The sequence below is a fragment of the Armigeres subalbatus genome, chromosome 1, assembly GCF_024139115.2.
Source record: "Armigeres subalbatus isolate Guangzhou_Male chromosome 1, GZ_Asu_2, whole genome shotgun sequence".
In the NCBI taxonomy this organism is placed as follows: Eukaryota; Metazoa; Arthropoda; class Insecta; order Diptera; family Culicidae; genus Armigeres; species Armigeres subalbatus.
The window spans coordinates 277,676,642-277,701,545 of NC_085139.1; the positions used below are offsets into that span (position 1 = coordinate 277,676,642).

The 24,904-nt window shown below is 42.0% G+C and overlaps 1 protein-coding gene across 1 annotated transcript; it reads right to left on the bottom strand.

The window, feature by feature from the left end:
* Nucleotides 1-13,014: 13,014 nt before the first annotated feature.
* On the bottom strand, nucleotides 13,015-16,135 carry LOC134207631 (nucleosomal histone kinase 1). The gene is made up of 3 exons (XM_062683373.1): nucleotides 15,941-16,135; nucleotides 15,634-15,874; nucleotides 13,015-14,799 (listed from the first exon to the last, which is right to left on the bottom strand). Exons 2-3 carry the CDS (start codon nucleotides 15,853-15,855, stop codon nucleotides 13,177-13,179), a joined length of 1,845 nt encoding a protein of 614 aa, XP_062539357.1. The 5' UTR covers nucleotides 15,856-15,874; nucleotides 15,941-16,135; the 3' UTR covers nucleotides 13,015-13,176.
* Nucleotides 16,136-24,904: the final 8,769 nt, after the last annotated feature.

The window sequence follows — 24,904 nt, forward strand, 5'->3', positions numbered from 1 at the left end:
GTAATGGTGTTTCATGGTACACACAAGCCACACAAGCCAAGACTATTGTATGAGAGTAGCATCACTTTCATCCGTAACCACAGAAATTGGTTTGGGAGTAATCACTATCTCTTAGATGGAAGCAATGCACTCTCCGATAGTCGAGATCTGTCCTGGCCACGTCCTTGCGAATGCTGAGGAAGGGGAAGGATGGTTAGTTGGACACTTACTTAAGAAAGATGCAGAGAACTCTACGACCACTCATAGGTGCCACGGGAGGTTTTGGGATTGTGTGGGAGGTTATAACAATAGGAATCGTCGTCGTAGCCACTAGAAAACCGAGCTCGTCATGTGGTCAAATAAATTGACTGAATCTGTTAAATTCGTACCCCGGATGTTACACCCGGCACCCTCTGAGGCAATATTGAACCTTATAGTAGTCCCGGGCTGGATTGGAACGAACTGTAGTTTATTTATTTATTACCAGACTAAGGCCAGAGTGGCCTGTGCAATACATAAAAGTCTTCTCCATTCAGCTCGGTCCATGGCTGCACTTCGCCAACCACGCAGTCTGCGGAGGGTCCGCAAATCGAGAACCATTTTCACCGGATTACTGTCCGACATTCTGGCTACGTACCCGGCCCACCGCAGTCTGCCGATTTTCGCGGTGTGAACGATGGATGGTTCTCCCAACAGCTGATGCAACTCGTGGTTCATTCGCCTTCTCCACGTACCGTCCGCCATCTGCACCCCACCATAGATGGTACGCAGCACTTTCCTTTCGAAAACTCCCAGTGCGCGATGGTCCTCCACGAGCATCGTCCAGGTCTCGTGTCCGTAGAGGACTACCGGTCTAATAAGCGTTTTATAGATAGTCAGTTTGGTACGGTGGCTAACTCTATTCGATCGAGGCGTCTTGCGGAGTCCAAAGTCCGTACGATTTCCTGCCATGATATCGTTATCGGCGGTCACCAGAGAGCCCAAGTACACGAATTCGTCAACCACCTCCTGGCTTACATGGACCTCTCTTGAGCCTCTTCCTACCATGTACTTCGTCTTCGACGTGTTGATGACTAGTCCAATCCGTTTAGCTTCGCTTTTCAGTATGATGTAGGCTTCCTCCATCCTCTCAAAGTTAAGTGCCATGATATCAATGTCGCCGGTGAAACCAAATAACTAGACGGACTTTGTGAAAATCGTACCACTCGTGTCAATCCCTGCTCTTCGTATTACTCCCTTCAAAGCGATGTTGAATAGCAGACACGAAAGACCATCACCTTGTCGTAACCCTCTGCGCGTTTCGAAGGGACTCGAGAATGCTCCTGAAACTCGAACTACGCACATCACCCGATCTATTGTTGCCTTGATAAACCCCGTATCAGTTTATCCGGAAATCCGTTTTCGTGCATTAGCTGCCATCCCAAGTAACATTTTAAGTTTTATAACGCTCTTGAAGTCCATATTTTACTCTACAAGAGTGCGATAAAACTAGCATAAAATCAAAATGTTACTAGGGATAGCTGGTCCCGATCGATTGTATCATATGCGGCTTTGAAGTCGATAAATAGATGATGTGTGGGCACGTTGTATTCGCGGCATTTCTACAATACCTGACGTACGGCGAACAACTGATCTGTGGTAAAGCGTTCACCCATTAATCCCGCCTGGTACTGCCCCACGAACTCTGTTGCAATTGGTGTTAGTCGGCGGCATAAAAATTGGGAGAGCACCTTGTATCCAGCACCTACAATCCAGCTTATCGCCCTTTTTTTAGATGGGACACACGACACCTTCCATCCACTCCTGCGGCAGAACCTCATCCTCCCAAACCTTGGTAATGACCCAGTGCAGCGCTCTAGCTAGTGCTTCACCACCGTGTTTAAACAGCTCTCCTGGTAGTTGCTCAACTAAAGGGGCCTTGTTGCTTTTCAACCGGCCGATCTCCTCCTGGATTTCCTGGAGATTCTGAGCCGGAAGTTGCATGTCCTTGCGCGCATGCTCCTAGGTTAATTACCATACCACCACCGTTGTCTGCCATATCGCCATTCAGGTGCTCTTCGTAGTGCTGCCGCCACCTTTGGATCATCTCACGCTCGTTTGAAAGAAAGTTCCCGTTTATGTCCTTACACATATCGGGCTGTGGCACGTGGCCCTTACGAGAATGGTTCAACTTCTCATAGAACTTTCGTGCGTAATTAGCGCGGTACAGTTGCTCCGTCTCTTCACGTTCTCGATCTTCCTGCTGACGCTTTTTCCTCCGAAAAATCGAGTTTTGTCTGTTCCGCGCCCGTTTGTATCGTGCCTCGTTCGCCCTCGTGCGGTGTTGCAGCAATCTCGCCCATGCTGCATTCTTCTCCCCAACTAACTGCTCACATTCGCCGTCATATCAGTCGTTTCTCTGATCCGGAGCCACCGTGCAGCGGTTGTGGTGCTTCCAATGTCGGATCGAATATCTCTCCAGCTATCTTCAAGAGATGCTGCGCCTAGCTGCTCTTCCGTTGGGAGTGCCACTTCCAGCTACTGCGCGTAGTCTTGGGCTAGTCTACCGTCTTGTAGCCGCCCAATGTTTAGCCGCGGCGGACGACTCCGACACGTGTTGTACACCGTCGAGAGTTTTGAGCGCAGACATACTGCAACGAGGTAGTGGTCGGATTCAATATTCGCACTGCGGTACGTGCGTACGTTCGTGATGTCGGAGAAGAATTTACCGTCGATTAGAACGTGGTCGATTTGGTTTTCCGTTACTTGATTAGGTGATTTCCATGTGGCCTTGTGGATATTCTTGCGGGGGAAGAAAGTGCTTCGGACTACCATTCCGCGAGGGGCTGCAAAGTTTATGCATCGTTGGCCGTTGTCGTTCGATACGGTATGCAGACTATCCGGTCCGATGACCGGTCCATACATTTCCTTCCTTCCTACCTGAGCGTTCATGTCACTGATGACGATTTTTACGTCCCGCAGTGGGCATCCATCGTATGTCTTCTCCAGCTGTGCATAGAACGCTTCTTTCTCGTCGTCGGATCTCCCTTCGTGTGGGCAGTGCACGTTGATGATGTTATAGTTGAAGAAACGGCCTTTTATCCTCAGCTTGCACATCCTTGCGTTGATTGGCTGCCACCCAATCACGCGTTGGCGCATCTTACCCAGTACTATGAAGCCGGTTCCCAACTCGTTGGTGGTGCCACAGCTTTGGTAGAAGGTAGCCGCTCGATGCCCGCTTTTCCACACTTTCTGTCCTGTCCAGCAGATTTCCTGCAGTGCTACGACATCGAAGTTGTGGGGATGTAATTCATCGTAGATTATCCTGTCGCAACCTGCGAAGCCTAGCGACTTGCAGTTCCATGTTCCAAGCTTCCAATCGTGATCCTTTATTCGTCGCCTAGGTCGTTGCCGATTGTATCGAGTCGTATTATCTTCTATGTCGTTCGTAATAGTTGTTTTTAAAGGCGGCTTATTGGGCCTGCGCAAACCTCCTGTCTCGTCGGAGGGCCGTCGTGTCAGGGCTGTTTAGAGTCCCACCTAACACCAGGACCTGGGCTTGTGCGCTTTGAGCGGCACACGGTCGCTTTGGTGGAGCCTGCTTGCGGATTTATGCAGCTTTTGATAGAGGTTTAACAGGGCCCACTGTCAAACCCCACCACATCCTAGGCAGGCGCCACAATTCGCAGATGGACTGGGGAGGGATCGTCAAGCAAACGAACTGTAGTGTTATCTCGAAATCTTCGCACAATTTTGCACACCATTCATCGTTGCTTGTATCAATATTGTAAGCCTTCGTCCATTTTTCATAGCTCGCGTGCTATACTGTCGTTTACCATATAAAATCGAAAAACATATGGTCCCATCGCACCACCTGATATTCTTGGTATTTTTGAAGAATTTCTTCGTAGAGTAAGGATCTAGTCCGCTGTCATTCACTGTCATTGAACTCATTCGCTATTGATGCCAGACGACGAAGATGATCTGGAACTGGGAGGGAGATTCAGATTCAAAAAATATGAATGTCAGTGCAGACCTAACTTTAGTTGTCATGAAACGTCACCGCAGACCTAGCTGAAAATGTTTAATGAATGGGGAGTATCGATACTGATCATTTGCTTGAAAACTATAAAAAGCAGAAAATTATATTGAATCAATCTATATTTGAAACGACGGTTGTTGAACAAAAAAAAAGCCTAATACAATCGAACTGTGAAACTCCATGATGTCCATTGAAAAGAGATAAGGAGACGTCTAGGATACATCTTCTTGCAATGATTCCCTTTGCTTATCGCTTATTAATTCATTATCTGCAACGCTCGTTTAACGTTCTTCAAAGTCAACCCAATCCGCTGCTACAGTAAATTGTTTTTTTTCGTAATCTTAATCGTGAATGGTCGGGTTTTGACGATTTGAAAAAATCTGTAAAGTGTTCGTCGTCCGAATCTGGCATTTTTGTTGAAAGCATGGAAGAGAGGTTTCGCTTTGCAACTTCCGTCTTTTCCGCCGCCCGTTATAAAACAAGCTACTTAGAAATGCAAAAGAAAGCAAAAACACATTTTCCAACATAAATAATCAATCCTTGCCAACCATTTCTTTAAGTTTCTTCAAAATTCTTCATATCCAATTTTAAAAGTTTTCTTATGAACCATCGATAGCGATAGATGTCGTTTTATAAAAAAAATTTAAATTACTCAAACATTGCAAAGGATCTTTTCCAAAATATTGATACCGTTAAAACGGTTAAAACGATATGATTTTTCACCGTTATACTTTATCGATATGTCAGAATTTTTGATAAGAACTTTAATTTTCTTCAGAGGAACATCGAGAGTTTTCTTTGATGCAGATTTTTATTTATTTATTTGCTTAATCGTTAATCGAACCTGAAAGAAAGAATACTGTAGAATCTTTGCTAAGAGATCTTAATCATTAGACCACAATGTAGTTTTGATTGACAAAAAAAAACCGAGTGGCTTGTCCGTTTTTTAGGGTGGACCTACACATATTTTGAAAATAACACGTAGTAGGCCAAATCAAAAATTAGTTTTTTCTAAGTAATTTAATTGAAGATGCGTAACATTTTTATACTATTAGTAGCTATTAGAGAATGCTATCGAAGGGTGTTACTATCGAATTTGTTTACTTTTCATTGTAGGCCCTTATAAATTGTTAAGCGAGATATGGTCTTTATATGGCTGATCGCTCGAAAGTTCTCGCCCTCCAACTTGTCGCCTTTTATGTAGATGGGACATATGACACCTTCCTTCCACTCCTCCGGTGTAGTTGTTCTGCTTTCCAGATTTTGACTATCAGCCTGTGTAGACAAGTGACCAGCTTTCCGATCCCATATTGATGAGTTTAGCCCTATCGAGCTCACCCTCTTACGGCAACGCTGCCTTGATATGTTGCGTGTATGTAGTGGCGGCATCCGATTACGGCTCGTAGCGTCTTTTCAACGCTGCGTGCACACGGCGTTGAAAGAACGCAGGTGTGCATCGGAAAAATGCGGTAACACAGCGTCGCCACACCGATGCACACATGCGTTATTTCAACATTAGTCGCTCTAGGTCGTACCGAGGCGGCCGTCGGTACCGAACATTGTTTATGGCGGATAGTTTTGGGCGCGGTTTAACCATCACCATGGTCAGAGTCGATGTTAGTGCCACGATATGCCCTGTCTACAGTGGTGATCTCCAGGTGTACCGTTACTGAAGGCTGTCCTGGAAGTAGGTGCTACGAATGGCCATATTCTAGGAGGCGGCCAAATCAAATACCGTGGACCCCCGGTAATATGACCGTTTTTAATTTGAACACTTTTTAATTTGAGCTCCGTTGGCGTGTTCAAATTAAAAAAGTGTTCAAACGTCGGTGGCTGTGTTTATGCACTTCTTCCAAAAATTCCGGCCCCTAGCTTAGGCTAGTTCCCCGACTGGCTTGCTGAGATCCACTGCCTACGTTGACTCGATCCCTCGGCGGTCGTGCCACAAACTTCCTAACTCGAATCCTCCTGGCTCTCCCGGCGTCGAGGGTGGACTACCAGTTCCGGTGAAGGAAACTTCCGCACTGATGGTGCCCGACTACTGGCGGCTATCGTAGGGCATGCTTTCGCGCATTGCGCCAACTTCGTCTCAGGATTGCTGAGGTGGTCGGACAGTTCCGGTGGTGGATGACGTTCGCACTGGCGGTGCCACTTCCTTCTTCTTTCTTCAGCAGGTTGGCTGATCGAATGCCGAAGTCGGTCCGTCGATTCCGGTTGGCAGAAGACTTCCGGTTCACCGGCGCCCCAACGAACCGAGGCCAAACACTACTCTGGATTTTCCTCCGAACTGACGCTTGTTTGCTGGCCCCTTCTCCATCTACTCTGAAGCTCTGACGGTATTTGCGTCACGACTTGGCTTATCGCATTCCACGTGTCTTCCTCATTACACATTCGCTCTATGATGGTGTCCGCCCGTAGGGCAGGCATTCCAATACGTACTTCCGCAAACCTTGGGCAATCGAATACCACGTGTTCTGGGGTCTCCTCTACGTTGATACAGGCCGGGCAGAATAGCGATGACGCATGGCCATACCGATGCAGATAGTGGCGGAAACAGCAAACTGTGTGAGGTAAAAGTTCACCTCTCCATGCTCCCTATTCACCAACGTCGACACATTGGGGATGAGCCGGTGGGTTCATCTTCCATTATCCGCATTGTCCCACTCTTGCTGTCACTTCACCATAGAGTCTAGTCTCACCATCTTCCTCACATTTCTGGTATTTCTCCGTTGGTAACACTCGATATCCTCTGCTAGGGTTACGCAGATTGGAATCATCCCTGCGATAACACAAACTGCCTCCGACGAAATGGTTCGGTACGCACTCACGACTCAAACGGCCGTTAGGCGAAAAACGCTGTTCAACTTCCTGCGGTTACGGTTCGTCTTGAGCGCAGCTCCCCAGGCTGAAACTCCGTACCTCAGTATCGAGGATGATACTGCTGCCAGAAGACGTCTACTGCTGCTTTTCGGACCACCTACGTTCAGCATGATCCTTGCAAACACCCTGGCCATTTTAGCCGTCTTTTCGCAGGAATAGTCGACGTGGGTGTAGAAATTCAACCGGTCGTCGATCATCACTCAAAGCCCGCACGGACGGTATGCAGTTCCTAACCAGCATTACTTCTGTTTTGTGGTGAGCAAGCTGTTCAGTTTTTTCATTCAGTTTTTAATTGCGTCGGTCGTTTCCGCCACCAGCATTTCTACTTCTTCTAACGACTCTCCGGTTATCGTAGAATCCGAAGATCCTTCATGCCTTTGGGCAACTTCAGTTTTAGAACTCCGTTGTACATAATGTTCCACAGCGTTGGACCTAGTATGGTACCTTGCGGAACACCTGCCGTAACCCTAATCGACATCTGCCTCGAATTCGTTTCGTAAACCAGAATCTGGTTCCGGCGCTACGACGATAGCCTCCCAGCTGGCACTGTTAAAAGCGTTTCTGACGTTACTACAGTGCAGAATCGATTGCCGCACCTCTTCTTCTTGACCACTCTCTCTCTCCCCATCTCTGCATCCACACTCGATCTGCCTTTTCGAAATCCGAACTGCTTTTCCGATAAGCCGGTCTCGCCCTCCGTGACAGGGTTGTCACATTTAAATCTGTATTTTTGCCTCTGAAAATCTTTATATCTGTATCTCAGGTCAAAAAATCTGTATTGCAAATCTGTATCCATCTGAACATCTGAATCAAATTAAAATCGTCTTTAATAAAGTTTGTTTTGAAAAGATAAAGTCCGGAAATACTATGCGAAACTACAAGTCAGACATGTCATAATATAACATTTTTTTGCACATTTCTTTCCAAGGTTTACAAATAAAGCAACAAACAACCAACAATGTTTGCTTTCTCAAGGTTTAATATTTGATCATTTACGAATAACATATGTCAAGAATCCATTATAGCAATATGCACAACAACTTTATTGGATAAATATTCAGCCACACTGGAAAGAAGCACTGATGAACTGTTTCAAACCATTTCAGATATGATTAATGATAGTTAGACCTGATTCTATAGTATCATTTAAGAGCCTTTTCTGAGTCCACATGTATTAAAATATAATCTGAACATTTTCCTTAACATAATCTGATCGAATTTCAAAATAATTGATCTGCATAAATTGCCAATTAAGAACAAAACCTACCAGAGACCACATGTTCTGTATTTTTGAATTGAAATTTACTTAATATAAAAGTTACTTTTAATAAGATCATTTTAGAGTAGCATAAACATAATTTACAATATTTTTTGGTACTAATATCCTCAAGAAATCTGTAAAATCTGTAAATTTTCCAAAAATCTGTATATCTGTATATACAGATTCTTGGTCACAGCCTTACTTCAAAAATCTGTAAAATACAGAAAAATCTGTATATGTGGCAACCCTGCCGTGAACTGCGTCAGCCGCTTCAATCAAAGTTAATTGCCTAATTCCGTGGATTAAACCACCCGACTTGGACATTAATTTACAATGTTCTGAAAACTCATATGTGAATATGTACATTATGTGGAAGATGATGACTCCAGAAACTATTACCTCTGTGGTTAGTCAGTCTGCTTTCCCACTCTACTGCCCAAGCGTTGAAGTCGCCTCCGATGATTACCGGTTTCGGGCCGATCATCTTCTCCGTGAGTAAGTCCAGCATCTGGTTATACTGCTTTAAAGTCCATCTGGGGAGTGCGTAGCAGCTACACACGAAGATCCCGTTGATTTTAAGAATAACGAAACCACAGAGAAACAGACGTCTCACTTAGGGTCTGTCTCATTTGGAGAATTAAACTTAAAAGTGACAGTTTGAAAATTAAAAAATCACCCCGTTATAAGAATGACTGATGCTATTCAGCAATTCCAATAGGACATCGATGGAAAATGATTCGATATCAGTCAAAAGTAATCTTGCTCTGCGAGCAGGGTTATTCCATAATTATTGAAATGTCACTTTTAAGTTTAATTTCAGTTTAATTATCCAATTGAGACAGACCCTTAGAACAAAATGCAATCAAAATCATCGTCACGAAAACATTGTCGCCCAATGCTAAAATCCCGGTGTGTGGCCAAGCGGCAACCAGATGGCGGTAGTGTACAAACGTCAAACACAAACAAAATCGATGAAAGCGCCATCGGTGGCCGATTGACCACCTACAAAAAGTTAAATAAACCGTTAAAAAGGTGTACGATGGAACAGGAACATATGTTGAATGAGACGTCTATTTCTCTGTGACGAAACCTTCGCTTGAGGTGTCTACCACTTCTTGAGTAGGGAATTTGCCCATCACTTCGATAGCCGCAATCCCCGATGAATCCGCCATCCAGTTGCCGTTGTCAGAAGGGATCCGAGTCGATTCAGCAATAATTGCCACGTCATACATTGCTTCTGTTGTCAACTGCCACAACAGTTGCTGTGCGGTGCCGCAATGATTGAGATTTAGCTGGATGATCTCCATTAATCCATTAATCTGTGAGGCATCGCTCCATCTGTTTGGTAACTCGTGGGGCGAATCTCAACGGGCTTACCGACCATCCTACTTTCACCTTTTGTTCGAAAACTCTGTCGGTAGTCTTATCGCTTCTATACTTGTGTACGATCGTACACTCTCCTCAGTCGAATCGTCATATGACGACATTACCGTCACCATCCAAAGGGATATTCACACATGATTTCCCTCCGATCGAAAGCGTGCTTCACAATCTGTCCCCTTAACAATAGATCCTAGTGCTGAAGAAAGAAAAATACAAAGCGACGACAAGTGACCGACATCGACGACGATGCAACACACCCTTCTACCGAACGCAACGACGAGGTTGTTGCTAATGTCGAATTCGTTTTTAAAAAGTTCCAACCTAGGTTGGAACTATAGACACTATAGGTTCCATAGACGAGCTGAGGCGAAGGCGAGTGTAGCCAAACGAACTGTCAGTTAGTGTAGCCAAACGAGCATGACGTCACGATTGCAATCCAAGCCACGGAGCGTGTGACGTCAAATTCACGTGGTACACTGTGAAAAAGTGGAAAAACACACTTAATCGAAATGACCCAACCGTTCCTCCGCTCGTCTATGGAACCTATAGTGTCTATAGTTGGAACCAGTTCCAACCTAAGTGCTGTCAAAGTGTTTTTTTATTCGCTCAGGTTGTTTCACGGTTTCGCACCAGGTTCACCAATACAACTGCACTTCAACTGTCAAAACCATATGGGTGGAATAAACAAGCCGAAGGGAAATACAAACCAGAGTAAAATCGAAACTGTTTGTGCATTTAATAAAGAATGCGCATCGAAAGCCGTTTTAGGGAAAAATTTTATTCCCTATGATATTTGTCAACATTTGCATTATATTTAAATTCCTTGAGGACTTTTTTCAGTAATCCTAGGATAATTTGTTTTAAACGGAAATATTATATTGCAATTTGTTCTAAAAGTCCCCCATTAATTATTTATTTAAGTAGTTCTTCAAAAAATCATACGGAAATTCTTCAAAGAATTCTTATAATTCGTACAGGTATTCCTCCTTGAAGTCTTGTATGCATTCCATTACGGCATTAGAGCAATATTTCAGGCATTCCTTCATAATATTTTTCCCAGAAGTTCACCTGGAAATTCCTCCAAGAGTTCCTACGAAATTTCTTCCAAGAAGAAAGTTCCTCCAGGAATTCCTCTGGAAGTTCCTCCAGGAATTCCTCTGGAAGTTCCTCCAGGAATTCCTCTGGAAGTTCTTCCAGGAATTCCTTCGGAAGTTTCTCCAGGAATTTCTTCGGAAGTTCCTCTAGGAATTCCTTCGAAAGGTCCTCCAGGAATTCCTCACGAAGTTCCTCTAGGAAGTTCCTCCAGGAATTCCTCCGGAAGTTAATCCAGGAATCCCACCAGCTATTCCTCCAGGAATTCTTCCGGAAGTTCCTTCAGAAATTTCTCTGGGAGCTCCTCCAGAAATCCATCCGGAAGTTCCTTCAGAATTTTTCCCCTGGAATTCCTCCAGGAATTCCTCAGGAACTTTCTCCAGAAGTTCCTCCGGAAGTCCCTCCAGAAATTTCTTCGGAAGTTCCTCCAGGAATTCCTCCGGGAGTTCCTCCAGGAATTCCTCCAAAAGTTCCTCCAGGAATTCCTTCAAAAGTTCCTTCAGGAATTCCTCCGGATCATCCTTCAGAAGTACCTCCGGAAGTCCTTCCAGAAATTTCTCCGGAATTTTTTTCGGAAGTTCTTTCAGAAATTCCTCCGGAAATTTTTCCCGAAATTCCATCAGGAATTCCTTCGGATGTTCCTCCAATAATTTTCCCGGATGTTCTTTCGGAAGCTCTTCCAGGAATTGCTCCGACAGCTCCTCCACGAATTTTTCCGGAGGTATTTCTGGAAAAGAAAATTCGGGAGGGACTTCCGAAGGAATTTTTGGAGGGACTTCTGGAGGTATTCCTGGAGGAACTTTCGGAGGAACTTCTGGAGAAACTTTCGGAATGAATTTCTGGAGGAACCACCGGAGGAATTCTTGGAGGAACAGCTGGAGCAATTCTTGGAGGACCTTCCGGAGGAATTCTTGGGAGAACTTCTGGAGGAATTCCTGGAGGAACTACCGGAGGAATTTATGGTGGAACTTCCGGATGGATTTCTGGAGGAGCTTCCGGAGGAACTTCCGTAGGAGTTTCTGGAGGAACTTCCGGAGGAATTCCTGAAGGAACAGCTGGTGGGATTACAGGATGAACTTCCGGAGGAATTCCTGGAGGAACTTCCTGAGAAATTCCTGAAGGAAGTTCTAGAGGAATTCCTGGAGGAATCTCTGGAGGAACTTCCGGAGGAATTTCTGGAGGAACTTTCGGACGAATTCTTGGAGGAACTTCCGGAGGAATTCCTGGAGGAACCACCGGAGGAATGAGGAATGCCTGGAGGAAATTCTGGAGGAATTCCTGACGGTACTTCTGGAGGAACTCCTAAATGAATTTGAGTAGGGTGAATGAATTTCCAAATGATTTACTGAAGGAACTTCCGGAAGAAGTTTTGAAGTATTTTTGGGAGGAATTCCTGAAGGAATGTTCCAAAGATTTTCTGAAGGAACTTCCGAAGGAAATTTTTAAGGAATTCGCGAAAATCAGAGCGCGTACTTGATCATTTTTATCATGATCTGATTCGTTGTGACCCACAAACTGCCAGTGCACTGGTAAAGTCCGGTATGGTGTCGACTGTCGATCATATGTTTCGAATCAAAAACACGCACACCACCATATCCAATGACAGATGGAACTGAAAACGTTTTTTTATTCAGGGTTCGGGTTGGCACTGACCCAGGTTTAAAAACGAATTCGACATAAGAAAGTGTGGTGTTCTCCAAAGACGGGCCACATTGAAATTGTTGAATCGCAAAATAAAGTTTATTCGGGTAAAAATACGGCGAGTGAGCCTATAATAAACTAATTGATAAAAAAAGAGGTAAAATACCAAAAATAATATGCAAAATACTTCAGACATAACATGCTTAGGGTTTTAATACCAAACGAATAATACTTAGTTATGCGTTTGGTATTGTAATAACAGAGTATGTTATGCATGAAGTATTTAGCATATTTACCCTATTTACCAATTTACCCTGCTGGGCTAGAATTAAAACGTTCCATGTTCCTATTTGTGTCCGTTGTTTCGTGATAGGTGTCGTTGCCGTTCAATCAGTCCGTATTCTTTCATTAACGGAATTCGGAAACAGTAGGTTATTGGCCCAAAATAGGGCTGCCATCTTAGATAGTTTCCGGGGAATAGTATTTCTCATTCAGCCGCCGGATGCCCGAACAGTCGCTATTGAAGCCGCATCTCCTTGGTGAAAAACCGCTCGATCAGCCGAGTTAAATTTGTTCAATATCCCACCCGACACCAGGACTAGGCTAGTGCGCTTTGAGCAGCACACGGTCGCTTTGATAGGGCCTGCTTGCGGATACTTGTAGCTTTTTATAGAACACAGAGCCCACTGTCAAACGTGTCAAACCCCACCATTGAAAAATGTCATCCAATGAGAATTTCGGAGAAAAAAACAGTACATGTTTTTTACATGATGGCATCAACTAACGGAGAGAGCAGTCATGTCTCGTAAATTTATTGATCGAAATTATTAATCAATATTTAACACAAAATGCGGAAAAATGGCAATTTTTTGTAAAATAATTAATAATAATACTACAAAAACACATTCAAATCCCTCGTTCACGGCTTAGCCTTTTTGCCTTTGTACTCACCAGCGCGAGAAGCTGCCTGCCCAAGACGAGCGTTGGTGCGCCCAACGGCCGCCGCCAACTTGCGCTGCGGTGTGCTCACGATTGATCGGGAAGCCTGATAGCGCGGTTCCGGCGTGTTGGGATCACTGTTCGGAATAGTATCGTCGTCCGGTTGCACCGAGGATTGGTCTCGATCCTCGGTTGTGTTCAAGGATATTATGCTGTTGTCCTTCTGGTAAGACGCGTTTTGCCGCCGGGTACGTTTCGGTAAAATCGCCGGCGAGGGCGACAAGGAAGGAGATCTTACAGGCGCTGGCGATGGTTTGACGGATTCTGGAACAGGTGAATCCGTTCGGGCAGTTTTCTTCCGACGAACATTGACGATGACATCGGCATCAATGCTGACGTCCAATTCGAAGTTGAAGGCATAGGTTTTTTTGGCCTTAATGCCAGCTTTGGGTGTGCCACCCTCGATGTTTGTGTTAAGCCGTATTGATCCGGATGGTTGCTGAGCGGAGAGTTTCGTGGAAACAACCTCCGACGATGGTGTGGATGTTCTATGTCCATTGATAGCGGGTTCGGGGGAATCTACAATGGCAGTTGGTTTCTTCTTTTTTTGAACGGGCTTAGGCGGCGTTGGCTGCTTTCTTTTTAAAGGAGGCTCTTCCTTAGACGTTGTATCCGGACTGGTACTGATTACCTTTGGTGGACGACCTCGTGGGCGTGCCATCGGTCCCGAAGACTCAGTCGAATCGGGTTCGGCGATTTTGCTTTTTGACGATGTGGCGGATTTCGACACTTTTGTCTCGAATTCTAAATCCCCTGTATTCGATTTTCCCAATTCTTTGAGACCCGTTTCAAAGAATTTTCTACATTTTGAATAATCAGGCTTATCGTTATACTTCAAAGTAGCAACGTATTTTACGTATTCTTGGATTGGTTTAGGAATGTCTTTCTTGAAACAGTACTTCATGAAACCGCTGACATCTTTCATGTGCTTTTCTTTCGATTCTTGAACTTTAACGGGATTAGTTAAAAGTTTTTCTGCCTCCCAAGGAAGCAAAGTCCCAGCCCACTGAATTACGTTGTACGCCAAGATTTCCATATCGCCGCGCATCGTAGGAACTCCATGGTGGGCGTCCCGCGAAGTGTACTCGATCGTACCGTTGTGCATTTTCTTTGGATCCGGTTTGAAGTCTTTATTGGTATAGTGACTAGCCAGCCCAAAGTCCACCAAGAACAGTTGATTCTTGCTAGCTGTTTTTCCGAACCCAAGTAATATATTGGCTCCTTTCAGATCGGCATGAACGTAAGTACAATCGTGAATGTACTCCAATACATCGATCATCTGTAGTGCAATGCGATAGAGTGTGTGCAATGGAAATCGCTTTTCATGCTTCAAAAACAAGCCCCACAAGTCAGTGCTATATCGGGGCATTACCAAGAAGCGATGCTTTAGATTTTTCAATTCGTGAGATCCGTTGCCTACAAAGTGGGGCATACCCAAATGCTTCAGGCCGTGTGCTTTCCTGAAGTTTTCAATATCTTCCTGCTTGGCGTTCCGCATGTAGAAGTGCATCTCAACAAACAGGGGTCCGTTACCATGTGGTTCCTAAAAGAATCAAAACGTTATACACAACCATATCAATTCTTCCTACGATTTTTCGCCTAAATATGTAATTGCCAATACTTTCAGCTTTGCTCAATTCAACAACGCTTAGCTCCACACAATGGGTACGTTTGCGTACGACAGTTTTCCTATGGAAAAGCTATCAAATCACATGCAATCGTATCCATACTGTGGATCTCTAAGCGATGCTTACTTAAGCGGGTTAAACATGTAGTAGGGGAAGCACCTGTCTAGCGTACTGGTTTCGTGAGATCAAACCGCACCGAAGGAAGTGATTACTCTCCAATACATTTTTCAAACTAAATCTTTTACATGTTGTGCAGTTTCAGACATAGTAATTAATTTCCACTCTGGGTAGCTTATAATATCCGGAATATAGGCAATAACCTTTGATTGTACTTTTAATATTTAAAAGATACATAGACAACTCTAGCAGGATTTCGACTACGAGATATATCACTTATTATCAAAGTTTGCAAAACTCGCTCTCGATTTATATGGTAAAAGTGTTATTATCATTTAGTATATTAAATGATACTAGCGTTTCACGCTGTAAATATTAGACATAGAGCAATGTATTCTTAGACAAAGTTGTAGAGGGAAAATAGCGCTAGAAGTCCGCCATATAACACTTTTCGGAATTCCGCCTCTGAAATGAGTTATTGGCTGAATACTAAATAAGTTCGATCCCTGATTCAACCACCCAACAAAGTTCTCTATTTAATTCGTAGCATTTTATAACCTCAACCACTGTCTCTGCAACCTCCCAACATAAACCAAACAGTAAACACAGCCCAACCAACAATAGGAACTTACTATCTTAACAACATACGGATAATCTTCCGCCTTCTTTACTCCGGAACTGGCCTCACATGCGCAATAAATTTCACCAAAGCCACCGCTGCCAATTGAAGGGCCGACCTTCCATTGCCTCTTGGCCATATCGGTAAGCATCGTCCCCAGGGGAACCGGCTCCGGCATCTGGTATCCGTTGGCGGCTTTTTTGCGTCCACCGCCGGCTTTCTTAGCGGGTGCCATTCTAAATTTCAAAGGTGAACTAAAAACAAGGTTTGAAATTTTAAATACAGAGGCACGGTTTTGCATCAATCCACAATCCACTTACCTAAACAGAAAGCGACTACGATACAGTTTTCAGTTTACAAGACAGAACATGAAAATGTAAGACACAATACCCACAATACAGTCACTAGTTTTTTTTTCTAACAGATTCTTGGATAATCACTCTTGTCGTCGTTCTTCCATACGATTTTGTTTCTTCGGTTTCTCCCGTTCGCGAATGCATCGCAATTTCAAACCGTTTCGTTTTCTCTCGGATCGGTCGGAGGGTCCTCCGATTGAAGTTTTTGTTTGAAATTTGACGGTCTGAAAGAACGGAAGCTTTCTTGTAGAGTTTATTCAAATTCAAAACAAGCTTTATACTCCATTGCACAGTGACGTCACGCACGACTTTTGACAGGTACTGGTCCTGTTGTTTACAGACGACTTTATTTTAATTTTGAGATTCTTCTATGATTCTTTGGATTTTCTGATCGATAATTACCTAAACTTATCGATAATTACCAATATTTGAATGCGGAATGTACAGAATGTCTTCAACATCGTGCAATATGCAGATTTAATTTGGGTAAAAAAAAATTCTAAGTCCGAAACGTAAACAACAGGACCAGTACCTGTCAAAATAGTGAGGTTAGGTTTGCCGCGCGCAATGACATATTGAAAGCACATTAGAGCATCATTATCGGTCGCGAGCATTTTATTATCAATTCGGTGCAAAACCGAATTATAGCCGCTAACAAAGTTGGATTTTTCTCACAATCCATACGTTAAACCTAACTTCGGAAGTGGTACGCTGTTTTCATTTGGTGATGTGCTATACAGCGCACTACTTCCGAAATTAGGTTTAACGTATGGATTGTGAGAAAAATCCAATTTCGATAGCGGCTATAATTCGGTTTTCTACTGAATTTATAATAATCACCCGCGCAGCGCTTTCATTTTAGTTTCGTCACTTGTTTCCGTATCGGTCACTATTTTCGGCTCTCAATTTGGTTGCTGTATTCCGTACCGGTGACGTTTGACAGTTGACAGGTCATCAAATAGCAGCGCTCTTATCGCGCTACCAAATTTGGTCACCTGTCAGTCGCGCTACTGATGTTATAGCAGCGTGTTTAGTAGCGACCGGTATTGCGATTCTCTTCTAAAATTAGCAGACTGGCTCACCGGTTACGCGCCGGGTCCGATGCGCCGAGTTGTGCGCCATGCAAAAAGTAAATAAATCAATGTCAAACCGATGCGAGCTTTCGGTGAGCTTTTCCACATTCGCTTCTAAGGTATGCAATATATTGTCGTCCCTTTACGGAAAGAATATTCTTTATTGGAATTGTTCGAGTTTTAGTAGTTTTTTGCTTTTCTTTCGCCTCCGTTGAGTTTGGTATATTGTTTAAGTGGATCTAAGTCCCGCATAATAAAAAACAACATGTTATATGGTCAGAATCATTATTACGATGTAAGATATAGCTTCACAGTTTACGTTGCGGTTATCAAATATTTTTCGGTCGATTAAACCATAACTACTCGACATCATCACTAAATGTCAATATACAACATGCTGTTCCTAAAAAGTTTTATATTTCCTGCATTATATGTCAACATTTTATCATACTGTCGAGCGAAAATTTTGCACGCGAAAACGGCTGATTTTTTATGGTGACATAACTTAACAACCCATTCAACATACTCTTATTTGTCAAATAACCGTACCACAAACTGTTGAAACTTTACATGAGATTGTTCATTTACAGTTGTCAACAGTAAAGGATACTGTGGCCGAACGCACGGGAAAATATCCATTTACAGTTTGTAATTATGCGGGTGGTGCAATTGTGTTTAATTCGTTATGTAATATTCTAAACTTGAGTTGTGAAGTACCACAATATGATAAAATACCTTAGCGGCGCACAACTAAGCGAGGCAGAGGTGAATGAGCAAAATGCTATAATATCTCGAGAATCACAATAAAGTGTCAAGTAATGATATTGCGCTGCCAAACGGCTTAAGGCTCTATAAACCGTAATCAATTCGACAATGACGATGATTTTATTCGAATCCGCACTAATACTAATAAATTTTTGAACTAAATTCAATATTTTGGGGCTATTTGCCGACTTACCTCCATCATTCCATATTCATTACATTTTCATATTAATTTTTCACTTATCTAAATTAACAATTACTGAGGAATTGCTGGAAAAACTCTGAAAACTGCCTTTTTTCCTGAGCCGGCATTCCCAGGTAACCATTAGCACTTTATTTCGCCTTTTCGGCTATACAGTCGCGATTCGCTGGTTGGGCCACGACCTCGGCCCAACTAACGAATTCGGTTTTTTAGTTGGGCCAACTGACAGCCATTTGAACACGTGTATTTCGATTTGAACATCACAAATGATGTCCAGTGACGCCCAATCCCGTTTTCCGTGTTTACATTGAATTTTGACGTACGGTTGCTTTTTAGTTGGGCCATGGCCCAACCAGCGGAGGCCCAACTAAAAAGTGACCCAAGTATTAAAATCCCAACCAGCGAATCCCGACTGTATAGGGCTATTATAGAGCCAGTATGAAGTTTGTTAGCTCTATGGTAGCCTTATAGTCGCAAGTATGGCTTATTTTAATGCTTATGGTTACATGGGTTCGTATTTTTATCGAACGCATACTAACTCTGAACGTTCGGAGCAAACAAATACACACGCACTTGATTTTTCACTTGATCTTTTCCCACTGTTTCCTTGATTTAATCACTCCTAAAACATATTCACTAACTGAGTTTCACATTTTTCTTCAATATTGACTACCAATTAATTCACTTCGCGTCCAAAAACTGTCGAAAACTGCTTCCCAAAAATCGAAGTGAGAGACAAATTTGACGACCGTATTGTGAATGCAATAAAATGCGGAAGACTAGCGCAATAAGTGAAATTGTGAGTTCAAAATCTACGCGATGCAACTTCATTCAATCCGAACAATACAACGTATACGCCAGCCAACACGCAAACAAAGGTGTGCAAAGGCGAGGGGCTGTCAACTTACGTATTTACGATTCATCTGCCTGAATTGAAAAGGCGTATTGAGGAATTATTTTGAATTTTCGTATTTTTTTGGCGTATTGAAGTATTTTTGTATTTTAGTGTATTAAATTCATCATTATTTGTATTTTCCGCGTATTTTTACTATATGATATGTATTTTTCGCGTATTATTGAAGGTATTTTTTCATTTGATGTTTATATCTGTCAAATTATCAAATTGTTTTCAAAACAAAGGCGTGAAGATCATTTTTGGGTCTCCTTGCGAACAAAGTCGTACACTGAGATCAAATCAACTTTATATTTTATGTGCGTTAAACATATAAAAAAGGCTCGAGGGACTGGAACTCGGTTTTATGTGCAGTTATTGAAGTATATATGCTTACCATGAAACTTAATGTTGCAGCATATACAATGTAAAGGACATTTGCTTACAACTTATTGTATCGGAAAATAAATTTTAAGTGCATCGACCAATAGCTAAAAATTATCAATCACCGCACATAGAATGCGTGAGTGTACAACAATAAAAGAAAAACAGAACACCAAAATGGCGGAGCTTCTACTTTTCCAACTTGTGCACGAGCGTGTCCCAACAAGTTGAAACACTTTAGGCGGTACGAGCATTGGATGCACATTCAGTGACAGGATAATGTAAGTGCGTATTTATAAGCCATGGATCATAAGCTCAATAAAGTTTATTTTTAGTTTCCTGACTATTCGGACTACGTCACTGCTGATCAAGTAATCGTTTCCGCGTGAGTGATTCGGATTGCGCATTAGGGATAGAGATCGGTTCCAGCAATGAAAACATCGACTTCGCAGAAAGCAGTGCATCTGCCGGATCATTTCCCACAATCTGCACAGATCATTTCCCACAATCGTTCGCCAGAACTCGCACTAGAAATCCGCACTGCTTATTTCCTAGGGTACTATTCCCACACAAGTTTTGAAGTTACAGATTGTTGGGTTTTGATCAAAAGAAAAAGCAAAACTGTTCCGGATCTCGAGCGGATCTATCCGGGTGATGCAACTCATAAATAAAATCGAGGTTGGATATGGACATGTGATTTCCAGAGATCCACATTGATAACATTCCGGGAATATCGCTTTAGATTATGTTAAAAGAAGTGCGCGGTGGTTTCCATGCTCACGATATGCTCATATTTCCGAAACAACGCGGGTTATGATCGTTCCATATGTCCATATGCCACTGTGCAAATGTATCCGTCGATATTCCAATCTCAAATCTAGTGAACATAAAATCAATATATGCAAGCAATGTATACATATTTCAATAAGGAATAAATGACTCATTCTAGGACTAATGTTTTGTTTATTTTTTTTCTGAATTTTGCATTGTACAGAAACAATAATAAAGTGAGCAGGAGCGTGGGAGCTTCACGAATATTATTAAAAGCCGCACATAAAAACTATTTAGTTGTTCAATAAAATACAATAGTCATGCATTTATTTTACATCTGCATTGCACATAACATTTAAGGGTCACAAAATCTCTAGTTTTATGTGCAATACTAATAAATATTATTTGCCAAGCTTGATTGCAAAAATATATGTGCGTTGCACATATATTCTAGATGCAATTTCAGCTCAGTGTATAATTTCGTTGAATATATAAACACTAACTCTTTGAGTCTCGAACTGAGATGCCTTTGCCTTGTCGTTATCGCTAAAAGTGCTGCTCTACTGCCTGGGCCATACGGGATATGTATGAATCCGGCGATAAAAGGCCAATTCAATTTAGCTTATTTACGATTTCCATTTCAGATAATCTGTGTTGAAAGTATGCATATTCTAGTCAAAACATAAATTCTCTTAAACGCAATACAGTCGCGATTCGCTGGTTGGGCCACGACCTCGGCCCAACTAACGAATTCGGTTTTTTAGTTGGGCCAACTGACAGCCATTTGAACACGTGTATTTCGATTTGAACATCACAAATGATGTCCAGTGACGCCCAATCCCGTTTTCCGTGTTTACATTGAATTTTGACGTACGGTTGCTTTTTAGTTGGGCCATGGCCCAACCAGCGGAGGCCCAACTAAAAAGTGACCCAAGTATTAAAATCCCAACCAGCGAATCCCGACTGTAGTATGGACTCATATATTCTCTCTGGTTATTCTGTCTATTACTTTGAACAGTCTAGCCTATATATAAATATATACGGAATTAATACACGACCCCTGAAAGTTTCAATTTCTATAATTAGTTATTCACTACAGTGATCGTTCGCTAATTGGGGCACGACCTCACCCCAACTAGCGAATGCCGTTCGCTAATTGGGGCGGTTTGACAAGCGTCAATGTTGTTTACTTTTTGCATTGAACAAAAGAAAATTTTACGCGCCAGAAAGTATCGATCCCGCCAAACACGGAAACAAAACGTCAACGCGTTTTTGACATCACATTCTGACGTTTAGCTGCTTTTTAATTGGGTTTCGCCCCAATTAGCGAACCCCCAACTAAAAAGCGCCCCAACTAGAAAAACCCCAATTAGCGAACGTTCACTGTATTTGTAGACATTAATTTTAAAGATAAATAATAAATAAATAAAAATTATAGTTTTTCTTCAAAGGAAAACTGGCAACTTTGTCATAAAAATTGATAGACAAAATGTCAATAAGAAAAAACCTCAGGGAAAATCAAAGTCCTAGCCATTCTCTTTATTTTCCATTAAGTTTAAAGGTTCCCCCAAACACACGCGATGCGACAGTCGCGACGCGATTCTATCGCTTGGCGACAGCGATTTTGTCGCCATTGGTATGGAAGCGTAAATAGAACATTGCCTGCAGCGACCGAACGATAGAATCGCGGCGAGTAGCTGTCGCCGTCGCGGCGATGAAATCGTTTAGGTCTGGGGGAGCCTTAAATGGTTTTAAATCATTTGTGTTATTAGAATATCGCTGTAAGTACATAGGTAAGTGATTCTAAACGCAATAAAATATGTGTAGTGATAACATCTCGGATAATACATTTGTATTACAGATTCCATGACCACTAAAATTTCTGTGCAATACGGTGACTTTTTGGTTTTTATGCCGGAGCAACGGAGACCGGAAGCGCTGAAAGTACAGTACACCCGCATAGTAAAAAACTGTTTGTTGTTCTGTTATAACCTTTGATAAAATTCATATGGAACGGTCAATGTTTCTGTAATTGTTATTTGATTATTGAACTATTCATGCCTTCCCATCATGCACTCTATATAACAGCTATCTAAGTTCATCTTATACATTGAATGTACCACATAAAGTTATTAAACTTTTCTATATGTTTTCAATCAAATTGAATTTTGGTGTTAGATCGTATCAAAATATTTAATGAATATTTCTCATGATGTCAAAGTTATGTTATACATTCCATTCTTGATTACGTACTGTTGACAGCGAGAGCGAAATCAAAATGATATATGTATATGGTGATATCACACAAACATTCAAATAAATGCAAAGTTCAAATTTAAACACATGTTATGTATTAAAGTTCTGCTGTGATGGTGCTTTTGTAGATGTGTACAGATGTTCTGCAGAAGGATTTGTCATACTGATGAAAAGAAACAGCTTCAAGTGCGATTAACAGTTTATCTTTCCGTCGATTTAGAGGTAATTGGCACTGATTATATCCATTTTAAAGTATTTACTTACTAATTAAATAATGATTTTATCATTTTAGATCTACATCGAAATAATAAAGCAAACATAATGCGCAAATATTATGAATCACAGTAAGTATTATGGTATAGCTAATATGTATTGATACCAAACATTCGATAATTTGTTTGTTTTGCCTACAGATTCGAGTTCTCACATGATGTATATCTGGGTGCACATGATGTACATCCGAACAGGAAATCTACTGGTGGAGGCATTACCGTCCGTGCTCTTCTGTAATCTGATACGGGCTATAACCATTGAAAACTTTGCCGTTCTTAACCACAGACGTGATGGCCAGACGATGTGATATTTTTTTATTTGATGTGATTTATTTGGCTAATACAATATTTTATCAGAGCATTAATGTTGTTGTCTACTTGAATTGAGATGTTTTTCTCTTTTTTTTTGTTTTAATTTTCTTTATTCATTACCGGGGTGCATTCGATCGTACGCGATGTATCCTCCAACTATCACTTACCATTAAGTCATAAGGTTCTACCGCGCCAAACGTGGAACGTATTTTAACCTTTTGATATAAAATGGGACGAAAAATTTGTTCGAGAAAATTGCCGGTTTTTTATGGTAACCTAACTTAACAACCCTTTACCCATATTGTTAATTGCCGAATAACATTATCTCATAATGTTAAAACTATTCAAGGTAATGTCCATTTATGGTTTCGACACACGTTTTGTGTAGATGTACATAAACAGTTACAAATGGTTGTAAACCATATAAGTGAAGTTCCAAATATGGTCCAGATCTATGCGGGCAGTGAATGTTCGCTGATTGGGGTTTTTCTAGTTGGGGCGCTTTTTAGTTGGGGGTTCGTTAATTGGGGCGAAACCCAATTAAAAAGCAGCTAAACGTCAGAATATGATGTCAAAAATGCGTTGACGTTTTGTTTCCGTGTTTGGCGGGATCGATATTTTCTGGCGCGTAAAATTTTCCTTTGTTCAATGCAAAAAGTAAACAACATTGACGCTTGTCAAAATGCCCCAATTAGCGAACGGCATTCGCTAGTTGGGGTGAGGTCGTGCCCCAATTAGCGAACGATCACTGTACCTCCTGTGAGCCTCCGGCTTCTAATTTAAAGGAATCTTTGGTCACCGTATGGTATAAAAACCACGAAAGGATCCAATCAGATTAGAAGAGGCCAAAGTACTGTGCGCCTACCGGTTTATAATAAATGTTACCGGTTTCAATAATGTAAGCTTGGACTTAATGTTAGAGTAGGTATCTAATATGCATTTAAAACATGTTCTGTTTTCCTGCAGGTAATTTGAATTGGAAGCGGATGGAAAAATCTTTCGGTCCAGATGAGCATGAACAACGACGAAAGTTGAGTATTTTTCCAGCAGACCAGATCCTTCCTTATTTCGAAAAATTCACTTCGGCAATTATTAAAAAGGCAATAAACAAGAAGAAATGCATGATCTGGACGAGGATTCTTATCCTCATGGACTCGGAGTCTACAATCACACACATGCACACATGTTAAGGCTCCAATGCATTAGCAATGCTTATGCAGGGCATCTCTGCTTGAATGATGCCATTATTGAGCTTTAAAGTCGCTTAAATGCTAAGTTACGGTCATTAACATGCAAAAACTTAATGCTTACGGTTAGGTACTTGGGTACTTTTTTTTCTAACCGTTTAGAGTTGTTCGAATTTTATTTTGGGTTGATAGCAGGGCTTGGATGAATGAAGCAATGAAGATGAGGACTTATGCTTCGGCACCAGATATACTCCCGAGGAAGGTAGCTTCATGAGAGAACAGTTTCAAAGTGCTTAGCGAAGAATGCTTCCTCGCTCCATATGGCACTGCTGTACGAAACAGTTGGAGAGTGAAATCAAGCACCCGCTAGTGCAGAGAATAATAAACTCTCTTGCCTCACTTATACTGAGTTGCGCATTTCTGTTGGAATGAATGTGCAAAAGAGAGGTATATAATGCATTCTCTCTCTTTCTCGCTAATATGGTTTGGTATTTACACAACACTCACTCGTATCTGAAACACTGCCGATGAACGAAGGAAGCATCCTCATTTCACACTGCCCTACTGAACGACGTCGCCTCGGCGCTACCCGGCTTGTGAAGCTGCTACACAGAAAAAACAAAAATTGTTTTAATGAAAATTTTATACTTTATATTTGAAAGTTGTTCTGTTTTGATCAAAATAAAAGTTTTTTTCTCATTTTGAAAGTGATATTTTTAATTTAAAAGTTTGAAATTCCTGTTCGGAGTATAAATTTGAAAGTATCTTCTTTCAGTGTGAAAATTATAGACCTGTCAAACTTCTAAAACAGATACGA

What these genes read in the sequence shown, in the direction of transcription:
- LOC134207631 (XM_062683373.1), bottom strand. Translation starts at nt 15,855, where the DNA reads ATGGCACCCGCTAAGAAAGCCGGCGGTGGACGCAAAAAAGCCGCCAAC. An exon ending in ATCCGTATGTTGTTAAGATA is followed by an intron (nt 14,800 to 15,633) that starts GTAAGTTCCTAT and finishes TGATTCTTTTAG; the next exon opens with GAACCACATGGTAACGGACC.